Genomic DNA, 17,946 nt, shown 5'->3' on the forward strand with positions numbered 1-17,946 from the left:
TCCTCTCACTTCCCAGGCTGCCCTCATCCCTGAGCTGCCAGGGTCTGTCTCTGGAGCTTGCCCCCCGGTGGTATGTGCAGAACTGGGGCTGGCCCACTCGACCCCCCACAGCAGGCTCTGGGGAACCCAGCTGTTTTAGGTAAGAGGAAGGGGCCTTAATAAAACGGGTAGCGTCGCAGAGGTAGGTTTTCAAGGGGAAAGCGGGCCCGCCTCTCTTGGATCAAGTGATGAGCCAGGACCCAGCCTGAGCCGGGCCTCTGCTCACAGGCTTCCCGGGGAACCCTGGTGACACCACAGAGAGGGCTGGTCTCTGATAGAACCCCGTGCCTGGGACAGGCTTGCAGAAGTCTGCTGCCCACCCCCGGGCCCCGGGAAAGGCCACGAGAGGCCAGAGTGGCCCCGGGCCGGAGTCTCAGGGCTTCAAGCAGCCCCAACGTGGCCCCCAGCCGCTCGGCGCAGGGCCGGAACGCCTCTGCAGCCCCAGGGCTGGGCCGGCCTCACATCTCGCTGGGGCTGCTGTTGGGATGACTTTGCCCAGATGTGCGTTTGTGTGCACACACGTGTGTGTGTTCTTGTACGGCCAGGGCATGACACACACATCTGTTTGTGTCTGTGTACACGCACGCACAAGCCTGGCTCCCAGTGGGAGCCTGCACAGGCGCGTCGCGTGTGGTGAAAGGGCACGGGGCCCTCTGGGGGCCCGGGGGAGAGTGGTCCCGTCGCCCCGGGACTGACCCCGCGAAGGCCCGGGGCTCAGTGGTACCTGAAACGTCTCCTGAGGCCCAGCTCTGTTCCTCCCCAGCCCAAACCTCTGTTCCCCCGAGGCCTCAGCAAACGCTGGAGAGACAGGCTTTCTCTTTCTCGGCCTTTGTGGGTCTCTCGGTGGCCTCTCCTCACCAGCTGGCCAGGAGGACTCAGAGCCTCTGCGCTCTTGGCCGCTTCAGGCCCCAAGCTGGCCACCGTTCCGCCCTCTGCCCGCAGCCAGCACATGCCAGGGTGTGCGGGGTGGACGGGCCGGCGTGGGTAGGGTGGGCCGTGCATTGGTCTCTGGGGTTCTGGTCCTAGCTGTCTGTGAGAGTCCCTGGGAACCGCCACTGCCTGCGTCCACCACATCTCTGCGGCAGGGGCTCGGGGGTCGTCCTGCGTCTCCTCTGTGTAGCCAGCCAGGAGGACCTCTGATGGATGGGGCCATGGGGTCCTCACACATACATCTGTTTAGTAGGAGTAGGAAGGTGTGCAGTGCAACGCCGCGAAACCCGGGGAGCAGGGTGAAAACACGAGGAGCAGGCAGCTGTCTCTTGTGTCTTCAGCAGCATGGTGGGAGCACGGCATGATTGCGTAGTTTTCGGTTTGGCTGAGACAGCTCGAGGCCTTGGACTTTCGGTCAGATAAGCCTGGGTTTTAGCTCCCTTCTGCTGTTTGCAAGCTGGGGACGGGGATGGGTGCTGAGCCTCCCTCTGCTGTTCAGCCTCCTGCACAGGGAGCTCTTGGGGCTGCGTGAGCACCACCTGTGGCTTCTCCTGTTCCATCTCTGCCCCGAGTGTGCCTCTGCGACTCGACACCAGGCCTGGCTCTCTCTGGGGCACCCCCCACTTCAGACTTCTCCAGAAGCGGGGCACCTGCTCCTTGGTGGAGGGGGCAGGGCCCAGAGACAGTTGTCGGAGCAGGAAACCCCCCTGGTGGGAGCAGGGGTGGGGAATGACTCCAGGGGAAGGCAGTGTGGCCTCTATCTGCAACCCCCCATCGATTCCAGATTCCTCTGTGGCATCGGGGAGGCGGGAGTCTGCTCCCCATGCTGAGGGGACCCGGGAGGGCGCCTCCTTCCTTTGGGACTGCACATGGACCTGTGGATTTCGCTGCAAGCAGACAGCCCGCTCCGGAGGAAGAGGGGCTCCCCGGAGCCCACCCACCCACCGCGGCCCCAGGCAGGCTGTCTATCCCACACCTGCAACACAGACCCACAGGTGTGTAGTAGGCCGGACTGTGGGCAGGGAAAGGAACTCAGACACCGTTCTCATGGGACGAGCTTGAAACACGACGTGGCTCATTTTTATTTTGTCTCAGAAAAAAACAACAAAATAATATTCCCTTCAGAAGGCAAGGCAGTTAGAGAGGGCCTCTGCCCGGGGAAGCTCTGAGCCACCTAGACTCACCCCTGCTGGCCGGCCCTGGCCCCCTCGGCTCCAACCCCCGTCCTCGAAGGGGACGCGCGGCCGCTCAGGGCAGTGGGGGCGCCTGCGGCCAGGTTAGCAGCAGGACCGAAACGGAGCCAGCAGCCAGGGAGGGAAGGTAAAATAAAAAGGGTCTCCTCAGGCCTTCGTTTTCTACTGGAAAAACAAAACAGTCCAACGCCGCCAGCAAGCACAGCAGCTCTGAACCCTTGGAAAGCCCGAGGAGCGGGTGAGTGTGCAGGGGGCCCTGTGAGGCCATTCCCCAGCCTCGGGCCAGCCAGCCTGCTCTGCAGAGACGCGGCGGCGCTTGGCGGTGCTTCAGCGGCTGGGGACCGGCCCTGGCCTGGTGCAGGGCCGCCTCCGCGGACGCCAGACCCTCCCTGCCGGGCCTCACGCCGCTCCAGCCGGTGGGGGGCGCCCTCCTCGGTCCAAAGTGGGAACCGACCGCGAGAAAGGGGGTCTCCGCACATGCACTCTGCTCCCAGCACGACGGGTCCTCGACGCGGGAGGAGCAAGTCCCTTCCCTTCCGAAGGGGCGCACTCGGCGGGCCCTCAGGACACTCCTGCTCTGCCCCGGGGACCCCCGAGGCCCGGGGACTCTGGGCGCCGGCCCTGGAGCTGCACGTCCCGCTGGGACCCGCGGGCGCCGCCCGCGCTGGGCAGCGCCAGGGCGGGGCCGTCGGGCCGGGGGGCGCCGCCGTTGGCCCAGACGCCCCCGGGCGGGTGGCCGTTGAGGCGGAGGCCCACGCGCTCCGGGTCGTGAGCCGCCAGCGCGCGGGCGCCGGGGTCCCCCGCCTTGAAGGGCTCGCGCCGCCGCCGCCGCCGCAGCACGTGGCTGCGCACGATCCTGCGGAAGGTGTGGCGGAACTCGCGGATGCGGTAGGCGTAGATGAAGGGGTTCACCACCGAGTTGCCGTGCGAGAGGACGATGGTCAGGTACATGAGCCAGGGCGGGGCGTGGCCGCACGAGGGGCAGAAGAAGGTGAAGCAGTTGATGACGTGCAGGGGCAGCCAGCACAGGGCGAACAGCCCCACGATGATGGCCAGCGACTTGGCGGCGTGCACCTCCTTCTGCAGCGTGGACCGCGGGCGCTCCCCCGGGGGCGGCGGCTGGCTCTCCGTCTGCTTCAGCTGCCGCCGCGCCGCCAGGAAGATGCGCAGGTAGACGCCCAGCATGAGCAGCAGCGGCAGCAGCACGCAGGCGAAGAAGTTGTAGTAGACCATGTAGCCCATGGGCACCACGTCCTCGAAGAGACAGGCCACCTGGCCCTCCCCGCAGACCTGGGAGCTGTTCCGGCTCTCCTGCTGACTGCAGTTGTTCCAGCCCAGCATGGGGGTCAGGCCGATGGCGAAGGACAGCACCCAGCAGACGGCGATGATGCCCTTGGCACGCGTGCCCGTCACCAAGCCGTTGTACCTGGGGAGAGGGGACCCGCATCAGAGAGGAGCCTGGGCACCTGCCGCCCGACCCGTCCACTGGCCCCGAGGTCTTGGGCCGGGCGGTTCCTGCCGCCTGGCCTCAGTGTCCTCTGATGGCTGTACTGCTTGACTTGGTTTGGTTTGAAGGGGCTAATGTGACTTGGGAAGGGGGAGGGGAGAAGTTATAACCTCCATGCTGATCTTGGGCGCTGCGAGAATGCATTTCCTTGCAGTGTGGGAATGCCCTGGAGGGTGGTCACTGGCTGGAGACAGCACCAGCCAGATCCAGCCTGTCAGGGGTCACACGTCCTGTGCTCCATGCTGTCCCTTTCCTACTTTACCTGGGGTCCCCAGAAGCCCCCCCAGGGAGAGGCAGCACAGGAGGGGAGGGGAAGGGTGGAGGTCCCAGGCCAGATGAGATGCTCATCTCTCTTCCAAATCTGCCCAGAGCCCTCTGGAGAGGGGTCTGGATGTCTTAACGTTTGCACAGCAGCCTTCACATTCAAGAGGACGCAGTTGCCCAAGATCCTAAGGTCCAGAGAGAAGTAATCTGGCCTGAATGACTCCATACTCTGGAGGGCTCCACACTTGGGGAGAGGCTGGACCCGCCCGCCCAGAAGGTGACACCAATGAAAAGAGATGGCAGGGACTTCCCTAGTGGCCCCATGGGTAAGACACCAAGCTCCCAATGCAGGGGACCTGGGTTCTATCTCCGGTCAGGGAACTAGATCCCACGTGCCACAAGAGACCCGGAGCAGCCAAATAAATCAGTTTGAAAAAAAGACGGCAGAGATTTTAAAGAACAGGCAGAAAAAACTCATCTGCCAGACTGAGGAGGGCGGCCTCAGGGTTCCGAGGGATGAGCTGCATTCCAGGGTTTTGGTTCCCCAACACCTCTACCAGTAAACCCGACCCATCCCTTTAAAGTTCAGGTCAGCTGTCTTCCCAGAGGAGTATCAAGTGCAACGAATCCCACCCAAGCTGGGCTCCCAAGGCTGGGGGCCCCGTGGATCCTGCGTCCATCTCTGCATCACCATCACTGAGAGAGCTGTAACAGGTGTCGAGGGGAAGCTCGCTTCCCTTAATTCCAGGATTGGAAGTATCTGCAGAAACTAGCTCAAGGTGGAGCAGACCCGGGGGCCTGCAGGCCACACGGGCGCGAGGCCGGCGGGCTGCTGTGCGTCACCGAGTGTGCAGGAAGCTCCAGACGCTGCTCCGCCCCCCTGTGCCCTCACCACCACACACGCCTGCCCGGCGCTGCAGGATCTTGGGGGCCAGAGCCCACTGTTCTGGGTAAAATCACTCACGGGTTAAATTTTGTCAGCTGATTCACATTAAGGGAAAAAGAAAAGCTGGTACCTCTGATCTCTCATCGAACCCCTCATTCTCCTCTCCTGAGACCCCAGGAGAGGCATGGCCTTGCCGTGGACACGCCAGGAGCCCGGAGGCTGCTCGGGCCAAGGTGAGTTTGTCAGTTCTGAGCCCACACAGTGCCCGAGCGGGACCCCACTCTCCCGAGCTCTGCGGCCCCAGTCAGCGCGGGCTTGGGTGCCTCTGGCAGGAAGAGGGTCATGGGCTTGCCCAGTTCGCCCACGCCACAGAAAGCCTACACTGCCCGATTTCCGGTTCTGGAGCTTCAAATGTAAGGCCAGAGGTTATTATTTTTTTTCCCCACTTAATTCTTAGGTAGCACTTGCTGTGTGCTAGGCACTGCTTCTAGTACTCCGCAAACAGTGATTTAAATAGTCTCACTGAATAGGAGGCTATTTTAATGTTGACATCTTTCGGAAGCAAAGCATACCCCTCTCTGGGGCCTAGCGCTGGTGCGTTCTTGCTTAGCCATGTTCTGTTACTCTGAGCCCCAGTTTCCTCGTCTTAAAACGGGGCTAAGAACGCGGGGCCTGGAGCACTGTCCCATGAGGGCAGGACAGAGGGTCAGTGGGTGGACACCACAGGCAGGTGGGTTGTGGTTCAGGGTAAGGGAGCTGTTCACAGGAGACATGGGCTGCCTCGGGCAGGGGTGACCCTCCTGCCACTGGAGGCAATCAGCAGAAGTAAACCTCAGCTGCAGTCCCAGAGCGCAGCTGCTGAGGGAGAGGAGGCTGACTGGTATTCCCTGAGTAAATGAACTTGGGGGGTGCCGGGGAAGCCGGGGCTCAGCGTGAAGGCTGCTGGGGACACGGTTTAAAAAGCCCACGCTGTCCAGCTGTCTCCATGCAGACGAGGAGACCCAGGAGAGGAAGTCTGCCGCTGCATCCTGTAAGGGAAGCCCCTCCTGGGGGCAGGAGCAGACGCTGATGGCACCCGTCTGTGGGCAGAGGATGTCTGGAGGAGCCCCGGCCCTGCCTTCCCGGAAGGCGGGGGGGGCGCAGCCCCTCACCGTGCTTGCTGCTCTTCCTTTTGATGTTTTCAATACGTGCAGTTCTTTATTCAAGGAGCGCCCAGACAGATTAATCTTGTTACTCAAAAGAAAGCCTCTTAGGCTCCCAGGGGACCGGGTCAATGTTTGGGCTCAAACGGGGAGCCACGGCCACGCCCCAGCCTGGCCCAGCGGCAGCCCCTGGGCTGTGTCTGTGACTGAGGTGGTCGCGTCCTGCCCCACGGGGCCTCAGACAGCCTGCCTGCCTGCCGGACGGGGGTGTGCCCAGGCCAGCCAGCGCTGCGTGGTCCTGGGGGCCCGGAGGCGTCGCGGGGCGCTGGCACCCCCCCCACTTTGTGTGCTGACCCTGCTGGGGGCCCCCGTCTCTCCCACTGGGGGCTTCCCTCTGATCCAGTCATGCCCCCCAGTTCTCGGTGGGACTCACTGCACACCTGCCCTTTGGCCGGGAGAAAGCAGAGCCTTCCAAGTAGCCCAAAGGCGCCCGCGGCTCACGGCTGGAACCCACCCTCCCTCTCAGGCTCGGGCAGGCCTGAGCCGCCGCACAAGCCCCGTGGGCCCGTGCACCTGTCCCCTCTCCCTGCCCAGGGCCTGCCCGCAGGCTCCTTCCTTCCCCGGGGCGTCCGTCCAGGCGGGCCCCCCGTGACACCTGCCCCCCAGCACCGGTACGCCCCCGCAGGCTTGGTGTCATGCCCTGCAGGGAGTGCCCTCTCCAGCACCCACTCAGAAGCCAGGGTGCTCGGGTCTGACCTCTGGGGCGATCCAGCACCCGGGCCCGGGACTCTGCTGCCCCACGAGGAGGCTGCTCCCCAGGGTCTGTGGGGGTTAACGAGAGAGGAGGGAGGCGGCCCTGGAGTTCCCCTGGGAGTCTGTCCGTGGGGGATATGGAGAGCGCCTGTCCCCACCCCTGGGCAGGCCCTGCACTCAGGAGGCGCATGGAGATCTTTCTGAAGCTGCATTCTTCGTTTTTAAAGAGAAATTAACGGTGAATGGTGCGGGCTTGGGGACGGGCACCTTAGAGCATCGTCAGCGGCTGGACTTCAGAGCAGCCAGTGGGCCTCCTGAGCGGAGCAAGAAATGGCACACGGGCCGGGCTGGCTTCCCACGGGAGCGGGCAGGGACAGGTGTCCCGAGCCGGGCAGCCCCCGAACTGCCCGGAGCTCCGGGCTCCCGCCTGCCTCTGTCTCGTCCCCTCACGCCCGGCCTGTCCTCGGGTGCCCCAGCAGACACCGTTCCACGCCTTGTCCCCCGGCCCTCACATCCCAGGGCCCTTGAGTCCCAGGGTCAGGAGACACTTTTCCTTCGGAGCGGCCGCGGGCATCCTCCTGCGCAACAGGAGGGTCACAGCCACCGCTGGCCGGGATGAGCGGAGACGTGAGCTCACATCCTGGCGGTGCTAGCGCCCGGCCCGGAGGGACGCATATCGCCTCCTCCAGCCTGCGGCCGCCTGACCCGGCAGCCAGGCCAGCCCCTCCAGAGCCCTGCCTCGCGCAGCTCAGACGGCCGGGGTCGGGGTGGGACTAGGCCCCGCTCTTGAAGGGCGTGGGGCTGGGGAGGTGTGGCCAGGCCCATGGCTCTGAGCCTCCGGCAGCTTCAGAAAGGCCTGAATCCCCATCCACCCTCCTGCCATCCTCCCGCAGGGCCCCACCACTCCAGTCCACTCACTGGGCCCTCAAACCCTCGGCCCCTGGGACGGATGGAAAACGGGCCCAGAGAGGGGCAGCGGACCCCCCACTGTCACAGCACGGGCCACCCGCCTGCGCCGGGGAGGAGGCTGGGATTTGTGACTCTCAGAGAACCGACAAGAAGCCACAGGCCTCTCTCGTGATCAGCGGCTAACCCCGATCGCCCCCAGACCTGCCGTCCCTTGCATGCATCAGGCCCACACTGGCCCTGGCCTGGAAAGGGACGTCAGTCAGACCAGCCTCTGTGTCCTGGACCAGCCTGGACTCCAGCCCGCCATTCAGGCTGGTCCTTGGTTAGGGCCGGGGTCGCCTTTCCTTCTGACAAGGGTTCTAGGCTCTCCCGGGACACGGCATCCCTGGATGGCCACGCAGGCCCGGGTCCTCCTTTGTTTGAGCAGCAGGATGTGGGCGTGTGCTGGCCCCCGAGAGCCCGGGGGCAGTGACGGCCACCTGACCTGGGGGCCTGGGGCCGCCCTGTGAGCAATCCCGCAAAGGACCGCAGTCACGGGGCGGCAGGCGCACTCCTTCCCAGACCCAGCCCGGCTGTGCTGCCAGCTTGCTGCGTGGCCCTGGGGGCTGGTGCTTCTCAGTCTTGTTTTCCCACCCAGATGATGGGAAGAAATGACCTCTGAGCGTGCCCTCGGGTTCCACACTCGACATTTCCACTTGCTCATCAAGCCTCTTCCCCGGCCCAGCCAGGCGCCCTCAGCCCAGCGTGGGGCTGCTCCGTAAGCAGGCGCCACCTGCTAGCATTCACCACCTCCCTCGGGCCTGCCACCGTCAAGGTTGTGGGGCTCAGTCCCAGAACGGAGGGGCAGGGAGGCAGGCCCGAAGCCCCCCGACCCCCTCTGGGTCGGTGGTGGTGTAGGTGGAGGCTGCATTTAAGTGAACTCAGCCTCGGGGAGAGTCTTTGTTTCCACAACACTCGCCTGAAGTCATTTCACAAAAGTTTCACCAGGAAAACCCCACCAGCCCCAAGCAGGCCGTGAGGGAGAAGCATGATTTGCATAGAGGTCCAGATGACTCACCCGAGGCATCTGGCCGAGTCACTTCCCCTCAGGGTCATTTTCCTAACCTGCAAAGTGCAGGCTGGCCCGGAGGGGCTGGAAGAAGGCGGCTTCTAGCTGAGGCCCGTGGTTTCCCGTGGGGCCCACCCCACCCCAGCATCACGCTTTGTGACCGGAGGCCCAGACGCAGCCACCCCCAGGCCTGGACACACGGCTCACCAAGAGCTGCAGCACGACAGCCTCTCCCGGGTGCCCTGGGGAGGACCAGCCTGGCCCACACCCGCGGCTATCAGCCAGCATGCCACGACTGCCGGCCGTGCCAGGCCCTGGGCAGCCCCACAGCCCCGGCTGAACACAATGACACCATGCCAAGCCCTGACCCCCAGTTCACCCTGACCCCCGAGTTCACCCTGATCTCTGGTTCACCCTGACCCCCGAGTTCACCCTGACCCCTGAGTTCACCCTGACCCCCGGTTCACCCTGACCCCCGGGTTCACCCTGACCCCTGAGTTCACACTGACCCCCGGGTTCACCCTGACCCCCGGGTTCACCCTGACCTCTGGTTCACCCTGACCCAAGTTCACCCTGACCCGCGTTTACCCTGACACCTGTTCACCCTGACCCCCGGTTCACCCTGACCCCCAAGTTCACCCTGACCCCCGAGTTCACCCTGACCTGAGTTCACCCTGACCCCCGGTTCACCCTGACCCCCAAGTTCACCCTGACCCCCGGGTTCACCCTGATCCGAGTTCACCCTGACCCCCGAGTTCACCCTGACTCCCTGTTCACCGTGACCCCCGAGTTCACCCTGACCCCCAAGTTCACCCTGACCTGAGTTCACCCTGACCCCCAAGTTCACCCTGATCCCTGGTTCACCCTGACCCCCGGCACAGCCCCTCACGGGTGCAGCCCCCGGCACGAGGCACCCCCGGGGAGCAGGACTCACCGGAGCGGGATTCGGATGGCAATGTAGCGGTCAATGGCGATGGCCAGCAGGCTGAAGATGGAGCTCTGCGTGAGCACCAGGACAAAGCAGGCGAAGAAGAGGCAGCTGTGGCAAGCCGCGCAGAAGCCGGTGCTCAGGGTCACGGCGAAGGGGATGGCGAGCACCCCCACGGCGATGTCGGCTGCCGCCAGCGACGCCACGAAGTAGTTGGTGACGTTCTGCAGGTTGCTGTTGATCCACACCGCCCAGCACACCAGCACGTTGCCCAGGATGGCCAGCACGGCGATGGCCAGCTCCACCGCGATGTACACTGAGAAGCCGGACATGGCGCGCGCGGCGGCCGGCGGGCGGGCTCAGCGAGGACGCGGGCCGCGCCAGCGCTCGGTCCATAGCTGCGGCACGGCCGGCCCCCCCAGGCCCCGAGCCCCTTCTTCGCAGGAGCGGGGCGACCCTGCCGTCGGTCGGGGGGCTCCCCCAGCACGCTTCACCGCCCACGGCGCGGCTCCAGAACGCAGACGCCCTGCAGGCGCTCCGGTGGCATCTCAGCTCTGCTTCAGGTCCTGAGACACCTGCCAAGGGAGAAGCCTCGTGAGGAGCTGGACCTCCGGGCACGGCCAGAGATACCCGGCAGCCCCCCACAGGCAGGCACCGGCCGGAGGACGACCCACCCTGCCCGGCCCTCCGGGAAGGCGGGGGTCAGCCCGAGTGCTTTTCTCCCAGAGGAGCAAAACCTCGCAGAGGTGAATCGCTGCTGTCGCCCCCGGGGCTCAGCTCGCTTCCCGAGCCTTCTGTGGCAGCCCCCCCCACCCCCCCTCCTGGAAACCCCTGGGTCTGCCGGGACCACCCTCCTTGCCCAGCGTCCCTGAGCCGGGAGCTGCCCAGAGGCCCCGCGCGCTCGCACCGCGGGGCGCCCCACTGGGAGTGCAGGGGTGCCGGAGCGCTCGGAGGGCGCCCGCCCCTGCAGCCCCCGCCCGCGGAGGCGCGTCTGGGCGGGGCGCTCCTCAGCCCCGCCCGCGGCCTCCTCCCACGCCCGCTGCCAGCCCGCTCCTCCGCCCACCCGCGGGGGTGCTCAGCCAGGACTCGGCGGGCACCGGCCTCGGTTTCCCCACTGACACAGTGGGAAGGCTGGACCCCTGTCGCCTCTGGGGGCCATTTAGGCTCTCACCCGTGATTCTACGAGCAGGAAATGAGCACGCGTGAAACAGCTGCCCCCGTCCCAACCCGGTCAAAATATCCTGGTGTCAAGAATCCGCGACAGCTCTGGAGAAGCAGCCTGCCTCCCAGGGGCCCCTGAGCTCCCCCGACACTCAGAGGCCTCTCCCCACCGCCTTGGCTTCCCTGCCACACTCCATCGTGCTGCCCGGCAGGGTCCCCTGTGCCAAGTCCACCCTCCTCCTGCCCCAAGCTCCCCCTGCCGGGGGCCCAGGTGCACACGGGCAGTGGTGGCCGCCGGCCGCGGGGACAGGTGTCTGCATGAGGGCTGGGGGCTGCCCGGCCCGTCTGTCCTCCAGGATGCGAGGCATCGGCTGGACAGGCCGCCTTGGGAGAAGGCTGCTCGTGGCCCCTAGCTGCATTCAGAGGGCCGGGTCCCCTCACCGGTCCAGGAGGTGCTGTGGTGCTGAGACAGAGGACCCCGCAGCTCCCTTCTGACAGCTCCACCCCTGCCTCCGGCAGCTGCAGCCAGTGGTGGGCACCCCGTGACACAGCAGCAGGGAGCAGGAGAGACGAGGCGGAGCCCCTGACAAACCGAGGGGTCCCTGCAGCCTGTGGGTTCTCCCAGGCCTGCCAGCTGCCACAAACAAGTCCCACCGAGCCCCTGTTGAACACAGGGCATGTGCCAGCCAGCGGCTTACAGAGCTGGCCAGCAGCAAAGGTGGGCGGACCGAGCCTCCCGGTGCCACCTCTGGCCACGTGGTGTCCCTTGGCGCCTCTGGCCGGCAGCCCAAAGCAGCAGTCCCCCGGGGCACCTGACTGCTGAAGCTCCGCAGTCTCACCATCCTCCCACTGGAGCGAAGGGGCAGGCTTCTCTCTGGGGGGCCTCTCGGGTCCAGCGCCAGGTCCCGGGGACCTGTGTCCCCCACCAGTGAGCCGCCGGCCTCCTGCCGACCCCCTGCCATCCTTCTTGCCCTGCCTTGGCCTCTCCCGGGGAAGCTGCGTTGGCGGCGCACGGCCCACGCTGGAAGCCTGACTCGGGCCCAGCCCGTCTCCCAGACCGAGGGCCCCGGGGCCGGCTGACCCAGATTGGTACCGTGTTTCTGGGGAGCTGAAGCTGGACTGTCTGGGCCTCGTTTGGAGCCCCAGTGATGGGGGAATACCGCCAGCTCATGCCCCAGATGTTGGCTGACCCCACAAGAGCCAGGATGCTTGGCACGGAAGGGCCTTGGGGCCCCTAAGCCAAGCCCTCCATGAGTGCCTCCCGGGACCTCTAATCCTCAGGGCGTCCCCATCACCTTCTGCACCCAGGGTGCCCAGGCCTCTAAACTGGAGCCACCCTCCTGCCGTCCACCAGGGGCCGGGGGCGCCCTCCCACCCAGGTCGGCCCTCGAGGAGCCAGCACGCCCCTGCACCCCGTCTGCCTCCCGCAGCTGCAAGCACAGCCCTGGCCACACAGACCACCTGGGTGTCGGCCAGACCCGGCCCTCCAGCGCCGAGCGGAGCGCGTGAGGGGCGCCCGGGGCAGGCAGGCTGGAGGCGGCCAGAGCGTCCCTGCCGTCAGACCCAAGTCAGCCTGGGCCCTTTGCCGGACTTTACTGCTTATCAATGCTCCTGTGACGGCCTGTTTCAAGCCAGTCACACGTCACTGACGGGAACCGGGAATCAACGCGCACAGCTGGGGAGAACCAGGCTTCAGCCCCCCGCTGACCACCCAGACCTGAGCTGTCCCAGGGCTCCCCCTGGACTCCACCTCAGAGCCCAGGCTCGAGCGGCCCGCTGGGGAGCTCAGGAAAGGAGGCTGCAGGGGCCTAAGAGCCCCCATGAACCTTGCTGGGGAAATGCCCATGGAAAACGGCAGCAAGGAGGCTTCCTGGGGCCTCTGGGTGCCTCCCTGCCGCCCCGCCTTCGGAGGCGTCCCAGAGCCACAGGAAGGTCGGAGGCCCAGGGCCCAGGGTTGGGGCTGGGGCTGGGACCGGATCTGGCAATTTCCTATCCCTTTCTGTTGGCCCTTGTTAATCCTTGAGTCATCTGTCGCTAGCCAAGAGGGGCAATTAAGTATTAATGATGCAGTATTTCCTTGTGATTGTCGCCGGCCGGGGACAGGGCAGAGGGCAGAAGCCATCCCATGGCAGGCCAGAGTCACGTGCCAGGGAAGCAGCATGCTAAGCCTGGGGAGTGCAGCCCCACAGGATTCCCCAGCAGACAGGCTCCGTCCCGCCTTTGTCCTCACCCTCACCAGCCTGGCCGCTCTGATTAAAACCTCTGTGTAATCAAAACGCACACGCTTCCTGGCTCCTCGTCCGTCCCACTGGCAAGGCTTTCTGTGCTGCGCGTGGCCAGGTAGCGGGTGGGCCCCCAGGGCCTGCTGGACGGAGGTGCCTGGCAGCTAGCACACAGCTCCCTGCACACCTGCCCCTGAGTATCGCGAAGGGTGGGGTACCGCCTGGGCCTGTCACAGCCACGCTGGGCCTCTTCCTGGGCTCCAGAGCCCCAGCCTGAGACCCCTCCACTAGCTTCTCAGCAAGTGTTTCTGAGAACTTGACCCTGTGCCCAGCAGCACCCTGCCTGCTGGAGCCCAGGGAGCCCGCTGCCAGCCGCTGCCTGGCCCGAGCCCACGGCCGGGGTCTTAAGGCGCTGTCGTCCCGGGAGGCCGACCCGAGAGCTGCCGCCCAGGCTGGTGTGCGGGTCACGCTCCACCTCCAAGACCTCAGCTCCACTCCGAGAGCCTGCGAAGCACAGTTTCAAAGCACAGGAGGAAAACTAAGGGCAAGACAGATAAGCAACCAGTGTCTAAAATACAGAGACTTGTTCCAGAAGAGACGAAGGCAATGCAATAACTGAAAACGACGATCAAAGGTACTTAAGGTCTTCAGAGAGGGAAAGGAAAGGCGTCCGTAAAGAAGAACGAGAATTCCCGGCAGCACCGAAAAGAACAGGCAGACACAACAGAAATGAAAACCCTGGGAGGGAACCACAGAGGGACCGACAGGCACATGGTGCGCTGTGCGACGCGCACACGAGCCGAGAACGTCAGGGCGTGAGGACCGCCGAGGACCGTCACGCAGGCCTCACAGAGCAGGAGGGCGAGAGCCTGAGGTGGCCTGGGCAACGCCGACCTCCGTCTCACGGAGGGGGCTTGGTGGGCAGCTGCACTCCTCTCCAACCGCGGGCCCCTCGCTGGCTGTCGGGGGGCCCCGAGTCTGGGCACGCGCCTCCCCCAAACCCCCAGGGCCTTGGGACCCGCCCGGCCCCCCTCCAAAAGCATCAGTGGGGGCAGAGCAGTGACTCCAGCGCTGCCTGGAGGAGCCAGGGGGCCTCCTCCTTCCGGCCCTGCAGGGCTGCCAGCCCGAGGGACTCAGCAAGGGCAGCCCCCAGGTGGGCACCGGCCGGCGATCCCTCCCCTAGGGCCCCCGGGGTGCAGCTGCTGCTCTCGGAGCCTGAGGGCAGGATGTGGTGAGGGGCAGGGCTGAGGGCAGTCCCTGCACTGGGCCCCACCCCCCGGGGCTTCCGCACAGCAGGCCCTGGGGCCACGCACAGGGCCCCTCTCCATCCCCTCGGGTCCAGGCCTACGCTGGACAGGCTGCAGGCCCGGCCCCTCAGCCTCAGATGGCGCCCCCTGGCTGCCTCCCCAACACCCCCTCCAAGGGGCCACTCCTCACACAAGGCCCTGGGTGCCCGTTCCTCCAGCTCATGCTCCGAGACCCTAAGGGGTGTCCCCCAGGCTCTGCACATCCCTGGGGGGTCTTGGCTCCCAGAGCCCTCCCAGGCGAATCTTCAACTGGCAGGACCGGCTCCTGTGCTTAAAGAGGGCAAGGTGGGGGGTGCTTTCCAAATGGGGACAGACCACAGCGGGCCCGGCTGGGGGCTGGCCTGCTCAAGGGGCGGTGCCCGGGGCTTGCAGAGGTGTCCACATGGGGGGTGGGGGAGGCAGACCCACCTCTGGGCCTGGAGGCGTGGAGACGTGCTGACACAGCTCCGGGGGCGGATGGGGGTGGGTGGGCCAGAGCGGCTGGCTCCCTGACCCCTCAGTGGCCCCGGCCCCGCCTGCAGTTTGCAGAGGCTACTGAGGAGCCAGAGGCGAACCCTCCTGTGAAGATGGGCAGAAACCACCGCCCTGCCAGCAGGGGAGGCACCCAGGTGGCCCCTGCCTGCCTCTGCCTGGCACACCCCAAGGCCCACCCTCTCTTCCAGGGGACAGACGGCTGGACCCACGAGGGCAGCAACCGAGGTCGGAGCCGCAGAAGGACCCTGCCCAGCAACTTCTCACTCAGGCCTGTCCTGCAGGAGCGGGTGCGGGCCAGAACCATCTAGCAGAGCCCTCCGGGGACGTGTGAGGCTCAGAGACGCGTCAGGGAAGGCTTGGGGTGGTGGGGGGCTGGACAGCTGGAGCGCCCTGCCTCCCCGACCCCCACCCTCTCTGCCCCTAGAGCAAGGGCAGCCCCCCTCCACTCAGCCCCTCCCGCCCCTGTCAGGATCCCATGGCTTCCACGCCCGGGGGGTCCTCCCACGACTGTGGGAGGCGATGGGGGGACCCGGCCTCCTCCCAGCCCCGCCTGGGAGGCGACGGGTCTCCCAGCAGGGTGTCTCCCTCCGCATTGCAGCTCCAAGCGCCTGCCGTCCCTCGGCTTCCAGGGCAAACCCTCCTGTGGCCGCCCACACTCCCCAGGCCTGAGGGCTGGAGCTCATCCTTCAGAAGCTCAGCACCTGAGGCCCGCGGTCTCCTCGGGGCCGCCGGACACACACACCGCCCAGAATGTCTTTTCAAGCCAGCCTTCAAGCCCTCGCCTGCCCTCTGGCCCTGCTGCCCTGGACTCTCACGGGTGCACAGATTTCAGCAGACAGGCAGAGCCCACAAGACCAGTCCCAGCTCACAGAGGCAGGGGGCTTGGGAGTCAGGCAGGTTAGGTGGAACGAGAGCTTCTCGCAGCTTTCACATCAGCGCTGCGAGCCCCCAGGGCCACGGCCCTGCATGGTGGACGCCGCCCAAGGCCGCCCCAGGGCCCCGCAGTTTGCAGGGTACGATGCCCGGGAGCCAAGCGCCTGCTCCCCACCCGGCGCTAGTCACTTGGCCCTCTGCTGACAGCGGTCTCTTGTGATGGCCCCCTAGCCCTGCAAGCCTAACAGCTTCTCTCCGGGGTTTCCCAGCTCAAGCACAGGCCCCAGTCTGCCCCCCTGCACCACCCAACATACACAGCCCCGAACATGAACCCAGCACGCACCATCCCACGTTTCACAGGATGAGAAGGCAGGTTGGCCGGGGCAGGAAGCCCAGTGAGGGATCCAGACCAGAATGTCTGGATGTCCGGGCCTCTCAATCCCGGCTGCTCCTGAAGCCGCCCACGGCCCTCTCGAGCTGTGGGCTCCTAGGGAGCAGACTGGGGCGGGGGCTGGCTGGGGGCCTGCATGTCCCAGGACCCGGGAGAAAGGAAATGCGCAAGCCCACACAGACTCACCTGGCCAAAGTCTTGTCTCCCACCGGCCGTGTGTAGGCAGTCCTCCGTTTTCCTGAAGCACTGGAGAGGGAGGCAGGGTCAGCCCAGAACACGGTCTGCTCTAAGGGGACGGGCCAGCGGCCCAAGTGACATCCGGGACCTGGGAGAGCCCGGGGACCTCCAGAAGACGCTGGCGGAGCGAGGAGGAGCGGACACCTCAGGATGGGGCCCGGCCCCAGGGGCAGAGCCTCTCCAGCCCACCCCAGGAGGAGGAGCCCCCGACAGCACCCCACCTGCCCGGCCCGCTGTGCGCCCAAGAACCGTCCATCGCGGGCCCTGGGCCGGACACACGGGGCAGCCCTGCTGGGCTTGGCAGTGACATGGAGGATCTAACAGCGGGTGCAGGGCGGGGAGCAGTCTGGAATCCCCGCAGAAAAGGGGCACAGGTCCCGCGGGTGGAAGCAGGCTCGGGGCCTCCTGAAATGGGGGAAAGGAGCCGTCCCCCGGGGGTCAGCTGCGGTACAGAGAAAAGGGGGTGGGGACACGCCCTCCGCTCCCAGCTTCTCTCCTCTCCCCCGCGGAGCCCTTGGCCCCCGCCTTCCTCCCATTGTACAGTCGGGGAAACTGAAGTCTACATCGCGGTGGCCGCGCCCCAGAGCAGACATCTCCGCTCGCTGGCCCGGGCCCCCCCATCCCCTGGGCACCCGGAGCCAAGCCCCTCGAGGGCCACCACCGTTCCCGCCAGTTCCGCCTTGGCTCAGGGCGGCCCCAGCGGGCCGCCAGGACTGTCCCCACCCCGGCCTCCCCCGGGGCGGGTCCCCGAGGCCGGTTCCCGCCACCAGCGCCCACCGGACGCGCCCGCGCTCGGCCAGCGCTCAGCTCCGTCCCTCGCCGCGCCCCAGGCGCTCGGACGCCGTCCGCTCAGCCTGCCTACCAGGGACGTCGGGACGCTCGCGCGCTCCGCCTGTGGAAGTCCCGGCCCGCGGGGGCCGCCCGCTCCGCTCCGGCCGGCCTCTGCGGCCCCCGCAGGCTCGACGAGGCCCGGGGCCCCGGGCGCACCGGGGCCGCCCCCGCCCCTGCGCCGGGGCCGCGCGCTCTCGCCCCTTCCCCTCGCCGCCTGCCCCGCGCGCCTTCCGGTCGAGTCCGGGGGCGGCCCGGAGGGGTCCGCGCAGCGCCCCCCGACCGGGCTGGGGAGCCGGCGGCGCGCCCGAGCTGCCCCCGCGCCCGCCGCCGGCGGGGCGCGGACCACAGCCCTCGAACCGGCTGTCGGAGCGGCGGGAAGAGACACAGCGGCTGCGCGCCTGAAGGAGGGGGTCCGCGCCGCCCGCGCTCCCGGCCCCACGACCCTGGCCGCCCGCCTGCGACCCCAGACCCGCGGCCCCCACTGACCTGCTGCTCGAGCGCCGGCACCCGCGGTCTCGGCGTCGCTGGGGCTCCGGCTCCGCCCGCGGGCGCCCCCCGCCGGCGGCTTCCAGCCCCGCGCGGCCCGCGCCCCGCCCCGCCGCCCGCCCGCCCCGCCGCCCCGCCGCGCGCGGAGCCGGGGCGCCCCGTGCCGCGGCTCGCGCCCCCCGCGCGCCCTCCACGCTCCCGGCTCCCGCGTCCGCTCAGGCCACCTGCCCCGTCCCCTCCGACGATTCTCTCGTCCCGGGCCGCAGGCCCGCACTCGCTCTCCTCCGCCGCGAAGTCCCAGGCGCGCCAGCCCCGTGTCACCGTGTCGCCAACGGGAAGTGCCCTGTGCCTGGCGCCCCTCGGTC

The 17,946-nt window shown here is 67.0% G+C and overlaps 1 protein-coding gene across 4 annotated transcripts; it reads right to left on the reverse strand.

Moving 5' to 3' along the window:
- Window positions 1-2,027: 2,027 nt before the first annotated feature.
- Window positions 2,028-17,653, reverse strand: ADORA2A (adenosine A2a receptor). Of its 4 annotated transcripts, XM_061385549.1 has the most exons (5): window positions 17,042-17,123; window positions 16,486-16,669; window positions 16,214-16,382; window positions 9,606-10,174; window positions 2,028-3,588 (listed from the first exon to the last, which is right to left on the reverse strand). In XM_061385549.1, exons 4-5 carry the CDS (start codon window positions 9,929-9,931, stop codon window positions 2,724-2,726), a joined length of 1,191 nt encoding a protein of 396 aa, XP_061241533.1. In that variant the 5' UTR covers window positions 9,932-10,174; window positions 16,214-16,382; window positions 16,486-16,669; window positions 17,042-17,123; the 3' UTR covers window positions 2,028-2,723. The 4 variants fall into 4 exon arrangements, with proteins under 4 accessions (XP_061241533.1, XP_061241534.1, XP_061241535.1 ...); XM_061385550.1 differs by lacking the exons at window positions 16,486-16,669; window positions 17,042-17,123 and adding an exon at window positions 17,582-17,653; XM_061385551.1 differs by lacking the exons at window positions 16,486-16,669; window positions 17,042-17,123 and adding an exon at window positions 17,582-17,600 and having other exon boundaries at window positions 16,214-16,273.
- Between the last annotated feature and the right edge of the window lie 293 nt (window positions 17,654-17,946).

Source organism: Bos javanicus, chromosome 17 (genome assembly GCF_032452875.1).
Source record: "Bos javanicus breed banteng chromosome 17, ARS-OSU_banteng_1.0, whole genome shotgun sequence".
Classification (NCBI taxonomy): domain Eukaryota; kingdom Metazoa; phylum Chordata; class Mammalia; order Artiodactyla; family Bovidae; genus Bos; species Bos javanicus.